Raw genomic sequence first — 17,928 nt, 5'->3', positions numbered from 1 at the left:
AATGGCCAAACATGCCCATTTAGCGAATGTTTACATAGACAACAAAAAGCAGCACAATGGAATGCAAAAAAACGTTCTGTGTGTCTAGAAGTGGGTTATGATCTTTTTAAGAGTCTCTGTGAGTCTAAACGTCTCTGTGACTCCAATCTAATTAAAGTCTGAATGTCTCCTTTTGATTAAAGGTTGAGAGCTGAAGCTTTAGGAGCATCTCAGGACTCTAAAGATGAGGGTGGAGAGGATGTAAGTCAAACACTTCAGTCTCATTTCAAACACCTGTTTTTCTGCTCCAAAATGTAGTGAGCTGCTTTACTGATGTATGTTTTTTCCAAAAACACCTTGTTTTAGCTCAGTTCAGCAGCAGCGTGGTATATCCACCTTATTCTTCAATGCCGAAGTAAGCCTGGGGGCGAGACTTCCTGTTCGCAATGAAGAAATAGAGGTTTATTTCCTCTATAGAGAAATAATGAGAATAACAACGTGCAGTAACAGTAAAACTGTTTGCACTACAAACCAGTGTGTTCATAATTAAGATAATACATTAAAATAATATGGTAAGATACACCTATTTGCAATATTAAACAGCAAAACAAGCTGTTTTGTACAGCTAAAAATAGCTGGACGTGGAATAGACTAGAAACCAGACCCATAAAATGTACAAATGGCTGCTACCGATCTTACGCAAAAAATAGGTTGGACACACTATCCTCCATGAAGAAAGCAATCCCAGAATGCACTGTGATGAGCTCAGTGAAAAATTCACGCTCACTAGGTTTTGGAACAGAGTCTCGAGTAACCAAATAAAGTTTTGTCTTATATTACTAATAATATTAAAACCATTTATGACCTTTAAAGTGTTATTTCAAAAGTATTACATTAAATCAAATCATAAACAGTCAGTGTTTGGATATGAGAACCGTTATTACTCTTCTGCAGGTCTTGCTTTGTTATGCTCTAACAGTTTTTAATGAAAATGCTATGCGGAGTAAACCTTTAACCTTCTCACAATGCTTTAGTAATCTCATATTTGATGCTGTGAACTGCTGAAGGCCTGATGCACTAACCTCCGCTTCACTGCTGCTGTGTTTTGCGGTGCTGCTCTGTTCTGTGTGGCTCTGTGGTGCAGTACTCATCTCCACTGCAGGACGATGTCGCCATGACGCAGAGACGAAGGTTCACACGTGTGGAGATGGCCCGAGTGCTGATGGAGCGCAACCAGTACAAGGAGAGACTGATGGAGCTTCAGGAAGCTGTGCGCTGGACCGAGATGATCAGGTCAGGGAGAAGCAGCCAGAGACATAAAACATCACAACTCTGATTCAGACACTTACTTTTCCCAGAGATTTGTATATCTAAATAACTTTATCAATACAATACTCACAAAAACCTGGTCGATAGGGGAGTAAAAATGCATTGATGCATTGTAATCTGATATACAATGTTGCAAAATACCCTAATGTACATAACTGATGACATACACAATACTATAAGAAATGTTTCCTGAGTGCCAAATCAGCATATTAGAATGATTTATGAAGGATCATGCGACACTGAAGACTGAAGTAATGATGCTGAACATTCAGCTTTACATCACTGGAATAAATTACATCTTGAAACAGTTTTTTACATTGTAATAATGTTTCACACTATTACTTTTTTAATGTTTTTGATCAAATAAATGCAGCTTTGGTAAGCTTCGGAAGATACTCAGTTCAAAAATATTTAAAGATCTTACCAACCCCAAACTTTTGTTTGGTACTACTGTGTATAAAAAATAAACACATATGATGCATCATGCAGGGACTTCTGGGAATGCCCTTTCTCCATTGATTTTTTTTTTGAATAAAATTATACAATAATTTACTTAATTTTCTTGTTGAGTATTATATTAATTGTAACTTTAAATTATATGCTAATTTATACTTTCTAGTTCCAAAAAAAAACTTTACAGTAATTATATAATATAATTATATAATGCTGTGTTAAAAGATTTATTATTTTCAACACTGTATACTGTAGTAAGGTAACTTACAGTTAACCAATAAAAAGGTTTTAACTGTGGCATTTATAAATAAAAAATATAAATAATTTCTTAATTTTTTCTTTGTGCATTTAACTTCTACAGGGCGTCCCGAGAGAGTCCTCCTCTACCAGAGAAGAAGAAGTCCATAATTTGGCAGTTGTGAGTATTACAGCAGATTTAGACATTTTCAGTAGGGCTGTTCGATAACAAAAATTTTGGAATTGAGTCCAAATCCGATTCCTGGTTCCAGAATCAATATGAATCGATTCCAGGAATCGATTCCTCACTGTTATTTTTGATTCTTTTTCAATTCTTGTTTTTTTGGTTTGGAGGAACCTAATTTCGCCATGACTAAGAAAGTATAATATGAATAATATGCCCATAATATGAAGCTTTATTGTAAAAAAAAATATGATACATTTCTGCATTTAAATTGTAATTTCACTGCATTGCCCATGAAATTAGTCACAGCCCGCAGAGCCTTTTGAAGCTGCATTTACACTGCATTTTGGAAATTCAAACTCATGGGTACCATAGAAGTCCACTATATGGAGAAAAATCCTGGAGTGTTTTCCTCAAAAAACATCATTTCTTTACAACTTAAGAAATGCATGAACATTTTTGTTCTGGAAGTGAACTACTTCTTTAAATCAGTATGTCAGGATTTCACATGTAATTGAATTCACAAGGCTGAAATATCTTAATGATGTTATTATAGATTCTGTTTTCCTTTTCTTTTGCTTACTCACTTTGCTCCGTCTCTCTCCAGCTTTGCACGCCTTTTCAGCTCATCTGCGAGTCCTCCTCCAGTGAAACGGCCGTACACCAGTGTCAACATCCACTACAAGTCTCCTTCTCCTGCTGGCTACAACCAGAGACGCTCCCAAACCATGTGCCAGATCTCCACCTCCAACTGCATACTGGAGTTCATGCCTGAAGAGTGAGAAGAGACATGCATACCTGACTGTGTCTTTGTACCATGTGTCCTCACATCCTCATCCACACATTGTACCTGTTTGTGTGTCCTCTCTCTTGCTCTGTCCCCCACGTCTATTTTCTCTCTCTCTTTTCTGCTCAGGCAAGCTAACTCCTGCTAAATGCTGTGTGCTAATGCTGCATTTGACTGTTAGCTGCTGCACACTCGCGCACACGTTTACTTCAATATCCAAGGAAATATCATAGACTTCTATTGCTTTAAATAATACTACTAATAATAAAAACTACAGACTAATTCTAACATTATATCATTTTTATTTTAGCTTTAGTTATTGTATTTTTAACACTTTAACTTACTTTGTCTTTTAGTTGCAGAGGCAACGTTCAAGTTTTGAGTTTTAAATTTCTTTTCTAATAAATATCATTTTATTTCAGCCTTTTCAGTTCACGAAAATTAATTTGAATAGTTCTAGTAAAGAATAGTGCACTGAACTTTTTTAAACATTAACATTTTAAAACATCAGTTCATATCAACATATACCTCACACTCCATTAGCATTAAATAGCATCTCCCAAATGATGCATCGCATTTTCACATCACGCAGTGTGTCTGGCATTTCTTTTTGGCCTTGGCTGGCTGGCTGGCTGGTTCTCTCGCTCTTTCGCTGATCGCTCCCTCTTTCTTTCTCTTCGCCCTGTAGACTGCCCAGTAATGGTGTTGCGTCTCTCCTCAGCGATTCTGCACTCTGTACACGCAGAGAGCAGCGTCGAGAGCAGTACCGACAGGTGCGTGAGCACATGCGCCGGAAGGACGGCCCCATGCAGACCTGTGGCTGGAGTGTCCCGTCCCGATTGAAACAGGTATCTGCACTTATGTTGACCCTTAAACCCCGATCTCTCTACGCAGTTTAAAAAGTATGTGACGGTTAAAGTGTTCATCTACAACAAAAACTATATATCAGAGGTTGCGTTAACTGAAAAAATTGTCCATCATTGACGGAATTTTTTTTATCAGAGACGAAAAATCTGAAGGCCGTCCGTCACGTTGACACATTACACTGAGGACGATCTATTGTAACTTCTAATTGTAATTCCCACCCCTCTACAGTTGGTGGCGAGTGTGCTCCAGTGTAGCAGCAGAGTACAGGATCCAGAACAAAAATGAAACTGTCACGAATGTTTTCCTATACGTTTGATTACACACAGGCGAGTACACAGAAGCTACAACGATCTATCACATCACATTACAGAGCGCCAAAACAGTATTTATTGCTGGAATTTCCTAATGAAATGGACAATTTGACATCTGAGACTTTGTTTCATATCAAAAGTAACACAAAGCTTAGGCTATTGCGATTTATTGGATGGGAGGCGCACATGTACCGTTCATTCATTAACTGAAAACAGCATCGATTTAAGAATCAATAATTGGTCATAAAAATGAGAATCTATTAAAATAGCTGTCACTGTGGGGTGTGGTGTTGAACATGAAAAGTTATGTCTCATTTGTTCATCTGTTCTCTTCAAAATAAAATAACGGGTAATAATAGATTATGACGGAATTTTACGACCCTGTCCGTCAAAATGACGGACAATGTTAAATTGTAGCGCAACCTCTGATATATATTACGGTAAAATCATTAAAGTGAATCTAATTAGAACCTATAAATCTAGGAGGTCAAATTGTGATGAACTAAAAACTTTTACATTTTTTAAACTTGACAAAAACTGCAAAAAACAGTTTTTCTAAAATAATTTAGGTTCTAAGGGAGACAAAAAGTGAATGTTAGCTTATTGTCTTCGCTCATTTTGCTGTAAAGCTGCAAACAGTAAAATGTGATGAAAAATACAACAATTTAGAGTTTTCTCCTGCTAACAACTTAGCACCTCTTTTGAAGGATTAGTTCACTTTCAGAATAACAATTTGTTGATAGTTAACATTCATGTCTGTCTTTCTGTAGTCGGAAAAAGAAATTAAGGTTTTTGAGGAAAACATTCCAGGATTTTTCTCCATATAGTGGACTTCAATGGGGATCAACGGGTTATAGGTCCAAACTGCAGTTTCAGTGCAGCTTCAAAGGGCTCTACATGATCCCAGGCGAGGAATAAGGGTCTTTTCTAGCAAAACGATTTGCCATTTTCTAAAAACAAATAAAACTTTATATAGTTTTTAACCACAAATGCTCGTCTTGCACTGGCAATGCACGTCTACGTCTACACACATTATGTAATCACATTGGATCTCCAACTTCAAAATCGTCCGACATTGTTGTTGTACCTTTTTTTTGTAAAGGGTGTTTGACTTTCTTTGCATGTTTGCATTGTAAACACTGGGTCGGTACTTCCGCCTACATCACACGTGACCTTTCCAACATGATTACGTAATGCGTGAAGTCAAACTAGTGCAAGATGAGCATTTGTGGTTAAAAAGTATATATATATATATATATTATTATTTTTTTTTTTTTTAGAAAATCGTTTTGCTAGAAAAGACCCTTATTCCTCGCCTGGGATCATGTAGGGCCCTTTGAAGCTGCACTGAAACTGTAATTTGGGTCTTCAACCTGTTGATCCCTATTGAAGTCCACTATATGGAGAAAAATCCTGGAATGTTTTCTTCAAAAACCTTAATTTTTTCAACTGAAGAAAGAAGGACATGAACATCTTGGATGACAAGGGGGTGAGTAAATTATTAGGAAATGTTAATTCAGGAAGTGGACTAATCCTTTAACTATTATAAATGGTTTAAAATGTTCAGTGGCACATCATTTATCTGACTGTTCCTGTGACACAGCAGCACAACTATGACTGTATGTTGCCATTGCCTTAGTAATGGCACACTGGTTAGTCTGGAATAGTATTTTCTTTTAGTTATGTTTCTTTCTAGTTAACTAGTCCACATTGTGCTGGTTTCTGGAGTGGCAACAGTGTTAGGGTTGCCACGGTGACAGTGTGTTTATCAGGTTTGCCGTGGTGACAATGTCGCCGTGGCTCTAACTGTGATCTCCCACAGAACGGCTCCCAGGCGGACAGTGCTCAAGATGCCGCAGCGAAGAGGACGCAGGCAAGTCTGAGCGGCAGAGGACCAGCATGCACCTCTCCCACCCTGTCCCTTTAAATCCTGGCCCTAACCTGACTCAGCCTCAGTCAGCAAATCATAGCATAGACGCAGCAGAAAACTGATACAGCAGAGAATAATGTCTTTGCTAAGTTAAATATATCTTTAGGAGTGAAAGTTCTAGTATTTATAGCTTTTGTCATGCTTTCCTGTTGTTTTACTAACACTATCAAGTTAACACAATGTTTACTGCATTTTAGACATTTGGACGATTTTACAGTCGCTTACAACCTACACTGAGATAACTGTCAGCGATGTCAGCGTTATTGCAAGACAAGCTGTAATATGTTGATTAATATGTAGTTCAAGTATAGTGGTACGTGAATATGGTAATCATTCAGAACTCGATATGCAAAAGAGTAGTAAGTACCATAGTATTACCATCTGATATCACTATTGTACTATGGTATCATTAGGGTGCATTTTCAATATGATTTTGACTTAATAGGATAACCAGTAACACTTTACAATAAGGTTTCATTAATCATAGTTAATCTATTAACTAACATGAATGAAGAATGAACAATACATTACATTATTTATTCATCTTTGTTAATGTTAATTAATGAAAATACAGTTGTTCATTGTTTGTTCATGTTAGTTCAGTGCATTAACTAATGTTAACAAACACAACTTGTGATTTTAATAATGCATTAGTAAATGCTGAAATTAACATTAAGATTAATAAATGCTGTTGAAGTATTGTTCGTTCTTAATGTTAACTAATGTAGTTAACTAATGTTAACTAATGAACCTTATTGTAAAGTGTTACCAGACAGCCCTTTTTAATATTTTGTGAAAGACGACCTTTCTACTAAATTTCACTTTTACTTTAGCTTATTAAAACAAACAAACACTACAATTAAAAAAAAAAAAATCATATATTTAACTTTATTGCAGAGATTTCTTAGGTCAGTAATGCAATAGCCATAGTTAATTATTATTACAATTTAATTTACATAGTTTGATTTCCCTTGTGAAAAAGCATATTTTTAAAAAATTCTGTACTTGCATATAATATTATAATAATGAAATGAAAGGCCACTTACACTCAAGTGCTTTTAAAAATATATTAAGCGCTTAACTTTAAGCATTAAATCATTGTTTTAATGTTTTTTGTGCTTTAAAGACTTGCTTATTTTGACTAACTAACTACTATAGCACATGTACAGTACTTGATTATCATATCAAATGTAGTGTGTTATTCAGTATTAAATTTCATATTAATATATATTAAATGTACTAAATTGCAAGGTCATCATTACAAATGTGGCAAATATATTTAAATACATGACACACAGGTTTCAGTAGACATTATATTTAAGCATATTTACCGTATAGTTTATCATACTTGCTTGTCAGTACATTTGGCAGTGTGGTTTAACCATTTCAAAAACAATAACAAGTATGAATTAAAAATATGCTAAAGTGTACTTCTTTTTCACAAGGGTTGCCTTTTTAAATATAATAAAGATAAATGCACTCTAAAAAAATGCTGGGTTAAAAACAACCCAGCGCTGGGTGAAATATGGACAAACTCAGCGACTAGGTTGTTTTGACCCAGCAGTTGGGTTAAATGTTTAACTCGGACCTTGTGAGTAGTTTCATTTAACTTAAAATGTAGTTTGAAAATGACTATATGTCTGGCTTAAAATGAACCCAAAAATTCATATACATAATTAGAGGCCTCAGCAGTAAAAAATAAATAAATAAATAAAAAATAAAAAGGTTAACATTTGTTAATAAGCTGTTTGAAAAATGTTTATTATTTAATTATTATTTATTCAACTAAATGTTCATTTATAGAGGATATTAATAAATTAAGTTAATTTCCAACTTATTTAAGGTTCATTTTAAGCAAAAAATATAGTCAATTTTTAAGCAATAGTTGAGTGAAATAAAACTACCCAGAAGGTTTGTTTAAACATTTAACCCAACCACTGGGTCAGAATAACCCAATTGCTGGGTTTATCCATATTTCACCCACTCTGGGTTGTTTTCTAGTATGTATATGAATCTAGTATGTAAGCAGGGTTTAGTTGAACTCTGGTCTAACAGTTTCAAACAAATTCCAGATGTCTAAAATGTAACAAAAGCTCATTTTAATATAATCACATTCCACTATTTAATTGTATACAGGGCAGATAGTCTTAGATGAAACTAAATTAATTCAGATGGTAAAAAAATACTATTTTTTCAGTGTTTGCTGGTCCATATCAAACCTTCCTCCATCTTAGAAACAGTTGAATCATGATTTACTGCTCTCTCTGTCTCTCAGTGGCATTTGCTGACTATACTGTAGATTGACTTCTGTCATTGCGCATGCGTCTGCCTTGTAACCCTCTAACACACTTTGATCTGCTGCTCTGGTTTGCTGTTCTTGGTTTCCCCTTTCTCTGTCTGCCCTAGATCAAAGCAATCTTAACCAGGGCATGATGGGAGCTCTGATTATGCCACTTTCTGCTTGTAGTGTGTGACAGTGATCTTGTTTACAAAGGCCTTGTGAACATCACTGTCTTCCTGTGTCCTCACAGGCCAATGAGAAAGAGGATAATCGCATGAAAAATGTCCCTGTGCCAGTGTACTGCCGCCCTCTGGTGGAGAAAGACCCGAACAGAAAGGTATGAGATACAGTACACAGTCTTACAGACTATTTGTTTTGAGGTATTGAAGTTATGAACTCAGACTTGTTCTTCAGCTGTGGTGTGCTGCTGGTGTGGATCTCACTGGGTGGAAGACAGCCAATCAGGAAACTGCAACTGTTAAGCCGTCCAACGGCTCAGATCCTTTGACTGGTGAAGATGAAGGTGGAGATGGCAAGAGTGAGCAGAGCTCACCAGAGAAAAAGAAGGTAAACAGACTTGAAAAAATAAAATCAAATAAAATTGGGATCTGTAATTAATTTTTTTTTAATAAATTAATGTTTGTATTCAAGGATCCAATAAATCAAATCAAAAGTGACAGTAAAAACATTTAAAATGTTACAAAAATTATATACAAAAATATATATATTTTGAACTTTCTATACAATTAAGAATACTGAAAAAAGTAACATAACCTGCACAAAAATAATAAGCAGCAACATTTTTAACATTGATAATAATTAGTTATGTTTATTGTATATAAAATTAGCATATTAGAATGATTTCTGAAGGATCATGTGACATTTAAGACTGAAATAAATTACATTTTAAAATATATTACAGTAGAAAACAGTTCTTTTAAATTGTAATAATATTTCACAGTTTTTATTAAAGTCATAATATTTTAAGAATAAAGTCTAAATATTTTGAGAATGAAGTCGAAATGTTTAAAGAATAAAGTCCAAATATTTTAAAAAATGAAGTCAAAATATTTTGAGAATAAAGTCAAAATGTTTTGAGAATAAAGTCAAAATGTTTTAAGAACAAAGTCCAAATATTTTTTTAAAATAAAGTCAAAATATTTTGAGAATAAAGTCGAAATGTTTTGAGAATAAAGTTGAAATGTTTTAAGAACAAAGTCCAAATATTTTTAAAATAAAGTCCAAATATTTTGAGAATAAGGTAGAAATGTTTTGAGAATAAAGTTGAAATATTTAGAGAATAAAGTCCAAATGTTTTGAGAATAAAGTCAAAATGTTTCAAGAGTAATGTCAAAATTCTGACTTTATTCCTGACCCTTTTCTTAAAATATCACAACTTTAATCTCGTAATTTTAGATTTTTTTATTTTTTAACATGGCACTAAAACGGCATCGTACAAAAGAGAAAAAAATATCTTACCATCTCCAAACCTTTAAACAGTAGTAGAACAAACACAGTGGGATCAGAAAATCCATGTCAAACATTTAATTTCAATTAAATTTAAATTTGGAAAAAGTTATTTTGCAGCTAAATTTAAAGTACAGAATGTAAAGAAATGTTTTGATGTAAAATGACAGTTCTACACTTTTTATAGGTTACTAATCAAATAAGCATATTTGTGAAAGTGATTAAACGGGATCAAACGGGGCACAAACTCAAAATATGAAGAAATTCTCAAATTTATGCTCATTTAAGTTACACATTCACTCAATTTGTTCTGCTTATAATAACATTTCAGTCATTTTTAAATACTTTTTAAAATCATTTGATATAATTGTTTATTAAATTCACTAGTCACTAGTTAAGAAGGGGTCATAGACTTTTGGACCTAACTGTACATCATGTACATCTCATTCCTGTTGCTTACCTTTCTATCTTTAAGTAAATAAATCCTGGAGGTGTTTAAACTATAAATTGATTTAACTAAACATTGGTATTTCTTCCACTTTTAGCCTAAAGAACTGCATGAGACTGACTCTATGAGCAGCCGCGTGTGGATTTTGACCAGTACTCATTCAGCCAGTAAAGTGGTCATTATCGACGCAAACCAGCCCTGCTCACTGGTCGACCAGTTTAATGTGTGTAATGCTCATGTGCTGTGCATCTCCAGTGTACCAGGTTTGTGTAGTGCTATACACAAGTAACTACACTCTCAATTGTTACTGACACTGTAGAAGATGTTAACTGTCGCTTGTATTTTTTGTGCATGTAGCGGCCAGTGAGAGTGATTACCCAGCAGGTGAGATATTTCTGGAGCAGCAGTCTGGAGATGGGGCTTCAGAGGAGAAGGGTGGAGTGGAGGGCATGCTAGCAGGGATCACCATCGTGGGCTGTGCCACAAACTGCAGCGTAGTGCGCAGCAACTGCTCCTCACGCACCGACACACCTGTGCAGGACCGAAGCCAAGGTGAGCAAACTGACTGAAAATGCCTGTTAGCAATGTTTGAGACTACATAGTGTTCATCACATGTTTGTGTTCAGCTCCTACAGCTCCAGTGTGCAGAAGCTTAGCAGTGTCACAGTCTGCGGAGGAAGCGACAGAAGCCATTGAGGTGTCCGAGGAGGCGGGGCCTAACGAGAATGCGGACAGCACGCTCGGATCTTTCACCGAGCATGTCTTTACTGACAACACACACAGGTACCTCACATATAACCTGCTAAATCACAAAAACTTCAGATTGAAGTGCCTAACAAATGCCTTCATAAAAACACTTTTCTAAACCAGTCCTATTTTTCTCAGATGGTTTTCTGTTTGATGAATACTTTCGGAAATGGTTTAGGTATGAGTGTTAAATTAAAATGGTCTGCTCTGCGTGTTGTGCCATCAGTGAGGCAGGTGTGCCGAAGGAGCAAGTGACATCAGCCCCCACAGACTCAGAAGAAGCAGGAGACGACCGGGCGGGAACAAGTGCTGCCCCGACCATGTGGCTGGGAGCCCAAAACGGCTGGTTGGTATCACATCTTCAGTTGCATATGCACATTCTTAAGTCATAATTACGTCTCACATATTATATGCACCATGTAAAATATTCTGTAAGGTCTTTATAAACTCTGTCCACAGGCTTTATGTCCACTCTGCAGTGTCCAACTGGAAAAAATGCCTCCATTCAATCAAACTCAAAGACTCTGTACTGAGTTTGGTGTAAGTAGAGTCCTAATGAAGTATGTGCACTACCGTTAAAAAGTTTGGGGTCGGTTTTTAAAGTTTTTGAAAGAAGTCTCTTATTCTTAACAGGGCTGAATTTATTTGATCAAAATTACAGTTATAACAGTGATATTGTAAATACCTATTGTGTTTGTTTTCTTCTTCTTCTTCTGCACTGGGAGTCTGTGGCAGCCCATAGAATCGCTTGCAGGAAGAGTCCACTCTCCTCATGTATTAACCATAGCAATTTTGGAGTCTCTATCTCAAACTCTCCAGCGTCACCAATAGGCCAAATTTGCACCCATATTTCTGCTAATAACTTTTAAACTGTAAGGTCTAGTAGCAAAATTCTTTTAACTGATTCGCTGGCTCATACCAAGTCGAATGTATACCAAAACTTAAATTTCTACAGTTCAAGATTTTTCACAGTTCTGAATTTTTTGGGGAAAAAAAATCAAACTTGCCCTAGATGGTTTGTCTCATTTTCACCAAAATTGGCTCAGATCATCTTATCCAAAGCTTTTTGATATACCAAACCATTTTTTCAAATACGGTAAATGAATTTGATGAAATTTGTGCAAAAATGAACATGAGACTTATTCGGCAGTGTTTTAGCAGATTCAGACCAAACTTGGCAAGCGTTATACCAAGCAAGACCTGAGGGCACATGAGTAGTTTTGGCACAGCACCACCTACTGGTCAAAAATTTTATTTTACATTTTTGTTTATAATTTCTAAACAGTTTGACCAAAAATGATGAGTGATCTTGTTAGATTCAGTGTGGCAAACCAAATTTTCCTATGTGAGCCGTTTTGAGCGTGGACCTTTTTGAATTTTGTAGTAAAATGAATTTTGTGTTTTTCAAATGTTTTAATATATTGTAATGAATCTAATGAATCTTACAGAATTGCTAATAGGAAAGTTATGAAATTTGGCACACAGATAGAGGACAGTTCTCATCATTAACCACAGCAGATTTGGAGTCTCTAACATAAATTCTGTAGCGCCACCAACAGACCAAATTTGCATTCATGTTTCCAATAATAACTTTTGAACTGTAAGGTCTAGGAGCAAAAATTTTTTTCCTCTGATTCCTTGGCTCATATAGAGTCAAATGCATACAAAAATGTATATTTCTACGAGTCAATATTTTAGAATTTTTCAAAAAACGACTTTTTCGAACTCGTCCTAGAGGGCAGGTTTAATTTTCACCAAAATTGGGTCCGATCATTTTCAGTTCATTGTGGCAAAACGTTATCAAAAGCTTTTTGACATACCAAACCGTTTTCGTAAAGTGCGATAACCAACACAAAAGTTGGTGCAAAATTGGACATGAGGCTACATCTCCGCAATGCTTTAGCAGATTCAGACCAAACTTGGTACATGTTATACCAAGAATGACCTGAGGGCACACAAGTCATTTCAGTATGGCGCCACCTATATAAAAATATATAAGAAATGGACATTTCTGCTTATATAAATCATAAGATTGGTATAGTTTTGAGTGTTGTAATAAATGACTGTATCGACAAATCTTTAACAGGGATCTCCAACCCTGCTCTTGGACAGCTTCCATACTGCAGTGTTTAGTTTCATCCTTAATCAAACACACCTAAACCAGTTAATCAAGGTGTTCAAGGATACTTAATTACAGACAGGTGTGTTGAAGCAGGGTTGGAACTTAAGTCTGCAAGAAGGTAGCTCTCCAAGAGCAGGGCTGAAGAACCCTGGTCTTTACTGAGTAATTAAAGACCACTCCTCAGCTCTTCATTTTACCTCTGTTGTACTTGGACCATTAATTGCTGCTTGCAGCTATATTTTTTTTTTTTTTACATTTTAAAATAATTTGTTGAAATATATTAATAATATAATATATATTAAAATTGTATTTATTTCTGTGATGGCAAAGATGAATCTCCAGCATCATTACTCCAGTCTTCACTGTAACATGGTCCTTCAGAAACCATTGATTTCGTGCTCAAGAAACATTTCTTATTATCACACCTGAAAACTGTTGTGCTGCTTAATCATTTTTTGTAAACCATATTATTTTTTATTATTTAAAATCTTTTTTACAAAGAAATATTTTGTAACAATGTAAAAGTCTTCACTGTCACACATGCATCCTTTCCAAATAAAATTGTACTGACCCAAATCTTTAGAACGGTAGTATATATAAAAAGACTACAAGCCTAATATCAGATGTATGAAAAATACTGATCATTTCCTACTTTGTCTCTTTGTGCTTCAGACATGTGAAGGGGAGAGTTTTGGTTGCATTAGCTGATGGAACTCTTGCAATATTCCACAGAGCTGAAGGTTGGCTTCATCTTTGTAATGTTAAACTTATGAAAAAAAGGAAAAGAGTATTTGTTGAAACAGTTTTGGTATAAATATTTTTCTTTTATGCATTTTATAATAACAAATGTGAAATGTAAACACAGATGGACAATGGGATCTATCTAACTATCACCTAATGGATCTGGGAAGACCTCACCACTCCATCCGATGTATGGCTGTGGTTCATGACAAAGTCTGGTGTGGTAACAAGAACAAGATCCATGTGATCCAGCCCAAGAGCATGCAAATAGAGGCAAGTCTCAAAAAGTGAATGTGATGTCCTCATTATAATCTTTGTCTTGGGACTTCATTTTATGTTTCTCTCTCCTTAATATAGAAATCATTTGACGCTCACCCACGCAAGGAGAGCCAAGTGAGGCAGCTGGCATGGATTGGCGATGGCGTCTGGGTTTCAATCCGGCTGGATTCTACGCTCCGCTTGTACCACGCACTCACACATCAGCATCTGCAAGACGTGGATATCGAGCCTTATGTCAGCAAGATGCTGGGTAACACTTCTCACTTTGTTGCTGTTGTGACTTCAACACTGATTTATAGTGTTCTGTGTAGAGATTAGTTTAAAACTGAGATTATACTTAATCTCTGTTTTCTATGATTGACAGGTACAGGAAAGTTGGGCTTCTCTTTTGTTAGGATAACTGCGCTGCTGATTGGAGGAAACCGGTTGTGGGTGGGGACTGGAAATGGTGTTATCATCTCAATCCCTCTGACCGAAAGTAAGTTTGTCTGACAAGGTCCTTGATCATCTGAACCATTTCCCTTTTCACTGATCATCCAATACATTTCCCTGTCATTGGTATATGCTGGTTAGTGCTACTTTTGGTAGTCAGCCAACATGTTCTTGCTCATTCTGAAACTGTCTGACCAAGGAAGTCTTACTGGTTAAGCTAGTTAAGAGGCTTGAATCTCACCAACCCTTGAGTTCATTGGGTTGCCACCACCCTGGGATAAGCTTGCCAACTTTAATGTCATCATCCCCGATCATTAACCGCTAGGTCAACTTTCTTTCATCCATTGATTACCCAACAATCCCTGTGACCCCTCTTGTGGTTTTCTTTTCAAGCTTTTCTCCTGTTCCTTTTCCTCTATTGTACCACTACCCTCTTTCGCTTTGTCTCATGAGTGTTGCTCTCTTGTCCGGCCTTGTTCCCCTTCCCACTTCCTCCTTCCTGTAGCTGTAGTGCTTCATCGAGGGCAGCTCCTCGGACTGAGGGGTAAGTGTGGAGCGTTACAACTGTCATTCTTATCATGTCTCATCACACTTATTTTGGGTACTCCATGGTCTTCTTTCATTTATATTTCATTATTTAATAAACCTGATTTTATTAAGTGGTTTTTGCATGTTTTGGTCATGGATGAATAACCTGTATCCTACTATCCTAATTATTTTTTGTTCATTTTTTTTTTTTTTCAAAGTTATTTATAGAGTGGAATGAAGAGTCATATAAATTCACATATGCATATTTATCAAAAAAGTTTCCTAAAGGAATAGTTCACCTAAAATGAAAATTCTGTCATTAATTACTCACCCTCATGTCGTTCCAAATCTGAAAGACCTTCGTTCATCTTCAGAACACAAATTAAGATATTTTTGATGAAATCTGAGAGTTTTCTGACCCTGCATAGACAGCAACGCAACTGACACGTTCAAAGCCCAGAAAGGCAGTAAGGACATTCATAAAATAGTCCATGTGACATCAGTGGATCAACCTTAACACTGTGTCCTAACCACACATGACGCGACAAGATTCCAGCCACAAGCAATTTGGCTGTCCACACGAGACGCATGCGACAGACGTGACAGAATCACTAAAATATCACAGCCATATAGAAGCACAGAAGTGCACTGCACTGCCAACGAAATGGACAAGTTTATAATCTAATTCATAAATATTAAACCTTTTTAACACCTTTTTTAACAACCTTTTTAAAACTACATACTGAGTGACTGATCTCATCTTTGTCATGGATAACACTTGCATTGAGTTCGCAGTTTTAATGTATATGCTTACATTTATTTTCAAGATCTGAGGGAAATTATCTATTATTGGTTTCAATATGGCTGTAAGTGTCAGGCAATATGACATTCAAACTCACATTAGACACGTTACGCTGAATAAAGCACAAAATTTCAATTATGATTATGAATTTAGATTATAAAGATTATGATATATAGTTTGTATGTTGTTCCAGCCGTGACATCGCAGGAATAGAAACCTTTTCTAAAATAGAGATTTTGCAGCGCTGTCGTGGCTAGTTAGGACAAAACCTCTTATTAACATGGGAAAGATACATTTTTTTTACCTTTCTGGTGTAATGTTATGAAGCTATGAGAATACTTTTTGTGCACAAAGAAAACAACAACTTTATTCACCAACTTCTCTTCCATGTCAGTCTTCCATGTTCACGAGAGTATCACAACGCATGCGTGTGGTGCTGCTGACACAGGAGCCGGCGTTCTGACGTAGAACTGTTAACAAGCAAAGAAAGACGCATGCTGTACATAAAACAGTCTTCATAAACATAATCTGAACATTTTGGCAGAGAGGATAACTTGCAATTTTTTGCCCAATCTTACTGATTTGAACCAAAATATATGATCACGTCACATGATCTATTTCAACAATTACTACCTTTCTGGGTCTTGAACACGTCAGTTGTATTGCTGTCTATGCAGGGTCAGAAAGCTTTTGGATTTCATCAAAAATATTTGAATTTGTGTTCTGAGATGAACAAAGGTCTTACTGGTTTGGAACGACATGAGGGTGAGTAATTAATGACAAATATTTGGAGTTAAGGATCCCTTTAACATAAATAAAAATCAATAATATAAGTCAATTATTTTTTCAACAAACTAAAAAAGTAAACACTTCTGACTTTCATTCACTCCATTGTTCAATAGATTATTTCTGTCAGCAGTTTTAGCATGTTTCAATTATTAACTGTCTCTGTGTATTACTATCTTCATGTTAATTATGCTTAATTTTCATGTTTCATGCTTTATGAATGTGCCTATTTTTGCATGCTTTGTAACACTGTTTTTCTTTGCAGCAGATTTAAGCACTGACAGTCCCAGTGAGTTTCTGTGATTGGTCGTTACGCTTTCTGATTGGTGTCTTCTGTTCTCCTGCAGCCAATAAGGTGTCGCCCACGTCGTCGGGGGGCGTGATCCACGTATATGCAGATGACAGTAACTCAGAGAAGAGTAGCTTCATACCGTACTGCTCTATGGCACAGGCTCAACTCTGTTTTCATGGACATAGAGATGCCGTCAAGTTCTTCGTATCAGTGCCAGGTTTGTGTCAATGTTAAATGTTTAAAGATTAGATAACGGAAGAAAAACAACAACATGCTGTAAACGGTAAAACTCTTTGCACTACAAACCATAATTAAGATAATACATTAAAATAATATGGTAAGACACACCAATTTGCAATAACAAGCACCAAAACCAGCTGTTTCGTACAGCTAAAAATAGCTGTACGTGGATGAGACCGGAAGCCAGACCTAGAAAAAGGTGGATATATTACATGTATTTTTTTTAGACATATTTAAAATATATATTTGAATGTCATCTGTTGTTTCCAGGCAATGTGTTGGCCACCCTGAATGGTAGTGTGTTAGACAGTCCATCAGAGTCTCAGGGGTCCTCAGCCCCGACGGACACAGAAGCACAGAGCGTTCAGAACGTGCTGGTGCTGAGTGGAGGAGAGGGTTATATCGACTTCCGTATCGGTGAGAAACAATAAATACACTAAATTATACGTGTTAGGTTGGTCATACAACCATTAATAGCATCTACTCATTCTCTTTCTCAGGTGACGGCGAAGATGATGAGACAGAGGAAGCAGATGATGAAGCTCCTCAGATGAAGCCAGCGTTGTCTAAAGCAGAGAGGAGTCATATCATTGTATGGCAGGTGTCTTATGGTCCGGAGTGACGTGAACAGACGCCTCCCGCCTGCCCCTCTTTTCCGCCCTACAAGTCCCACCCCCCACCCCCCA

The 17,928-nt window shown here is 36.3% G+C and overlaps 1 protein-coding gene across 18 annotated transcripts in view; it reads left to right on the top strand.

The window, feature by feature from the left end:
• The window catches only part of mapk8ip3 (mitogen-activated protein kinase 8 interacting protein 3), a 36,945-nt gene extending 19,017 nt beyond the window's left edge, over nt 1-17,928 (top strand). For 6 of the 18 annotated variants that reach the window (XM_051105416.1, XM_051105431.1, XM_051105444.1 and 3 more), the window contains 21 exons: nt 183-240; nt 1,124-1,272; nt 2,123-2,179; nt 2,790-2,960; nt 3,658-3,817; nt 5,970-6,020; nt 8,609-8,695; nt 8,773-8,925; nt 10,371-10,536; nt 10,631-10,825; nt 10,900-11,056; nt 11,247-11,366; nt 11,480-11,560; nt 13,815-13,882; nt 14,008-14,156; nt 14,241-14,412; nt 14,527-14,640; nt 15,100-15,138; nt 17,058-17,219; nt 17,513-17,659; nt 17,743-17,928. In XM_051105416.1, the coding sequence (XP_050961373.1) occupies nt 183-240; nt 1,124-1,272; nt 2,123-2,179; nt 2,790-2,960; nt 3,658-3,817; nt 5,970-6,020; nt 8,609-8,695; nt 8,773-8,925; nt 10,371-10,536; nt 10,631-10,825; nt 10,900-11,056; nt 11,247-11,366; nt 11,480-11,560; nt 13,815-13,882; nt 14,008-14,156; nt 14,241-14,412; nt 14,527-14,640; nt 15,100-15,138; nt 17,058-17,219; nt 17,513-17,659; nt 17,743-17,864 (2,578 nt within the window). In that variant the 3' untranslated portion in view covers nt 17,865-17,928. The remainder of the gene's footprint in view (nt 1-182; nt 241-1,123; nt 1,273-2,122; nt 2,180-2,789; nt 2,961-3,657; nt 3,818-5,969; nt 6,021-8,608; nt 8,696-8,772; nt 8,926-10,370; nt 10,537-10,630; nt 10,826-10,899; nt 11,057-11,246; nt 11,367-11,479; nt 11,561-13,814; nt 13,883-14,007; nt 14,157-14,240; nt 14,413-14,526; nt 14,641-15,099; nt 15,139-17,057; nt 17,220-17,512; nt 17,660-17,742) is intronic. The other 12 variants (XM_051105446.1, XM_051105438.1, XM_051105449.1 and 9 more) reach the window with 8 other exon arrangements.

This window comes from Labeo rohita, chromosome 3 (genome assembly GCF_022985175.1).
Source record: "Labeo rohita strain BAU-BD-2019 chromosome 3, IGBB_LRoh.1.0, whole genome shotgun sequence".
Lineage (NCBI taxonomy): Eukaryota > Metazoa > Chordata > Actinopteri > Cypriniformes > Cyprinidae > Labeo > Labeo rohita.
Note: the sequence above shows the minus strand (reverse complement) of the source record. Positions and strands in the feature narration are given on the sequence as shown.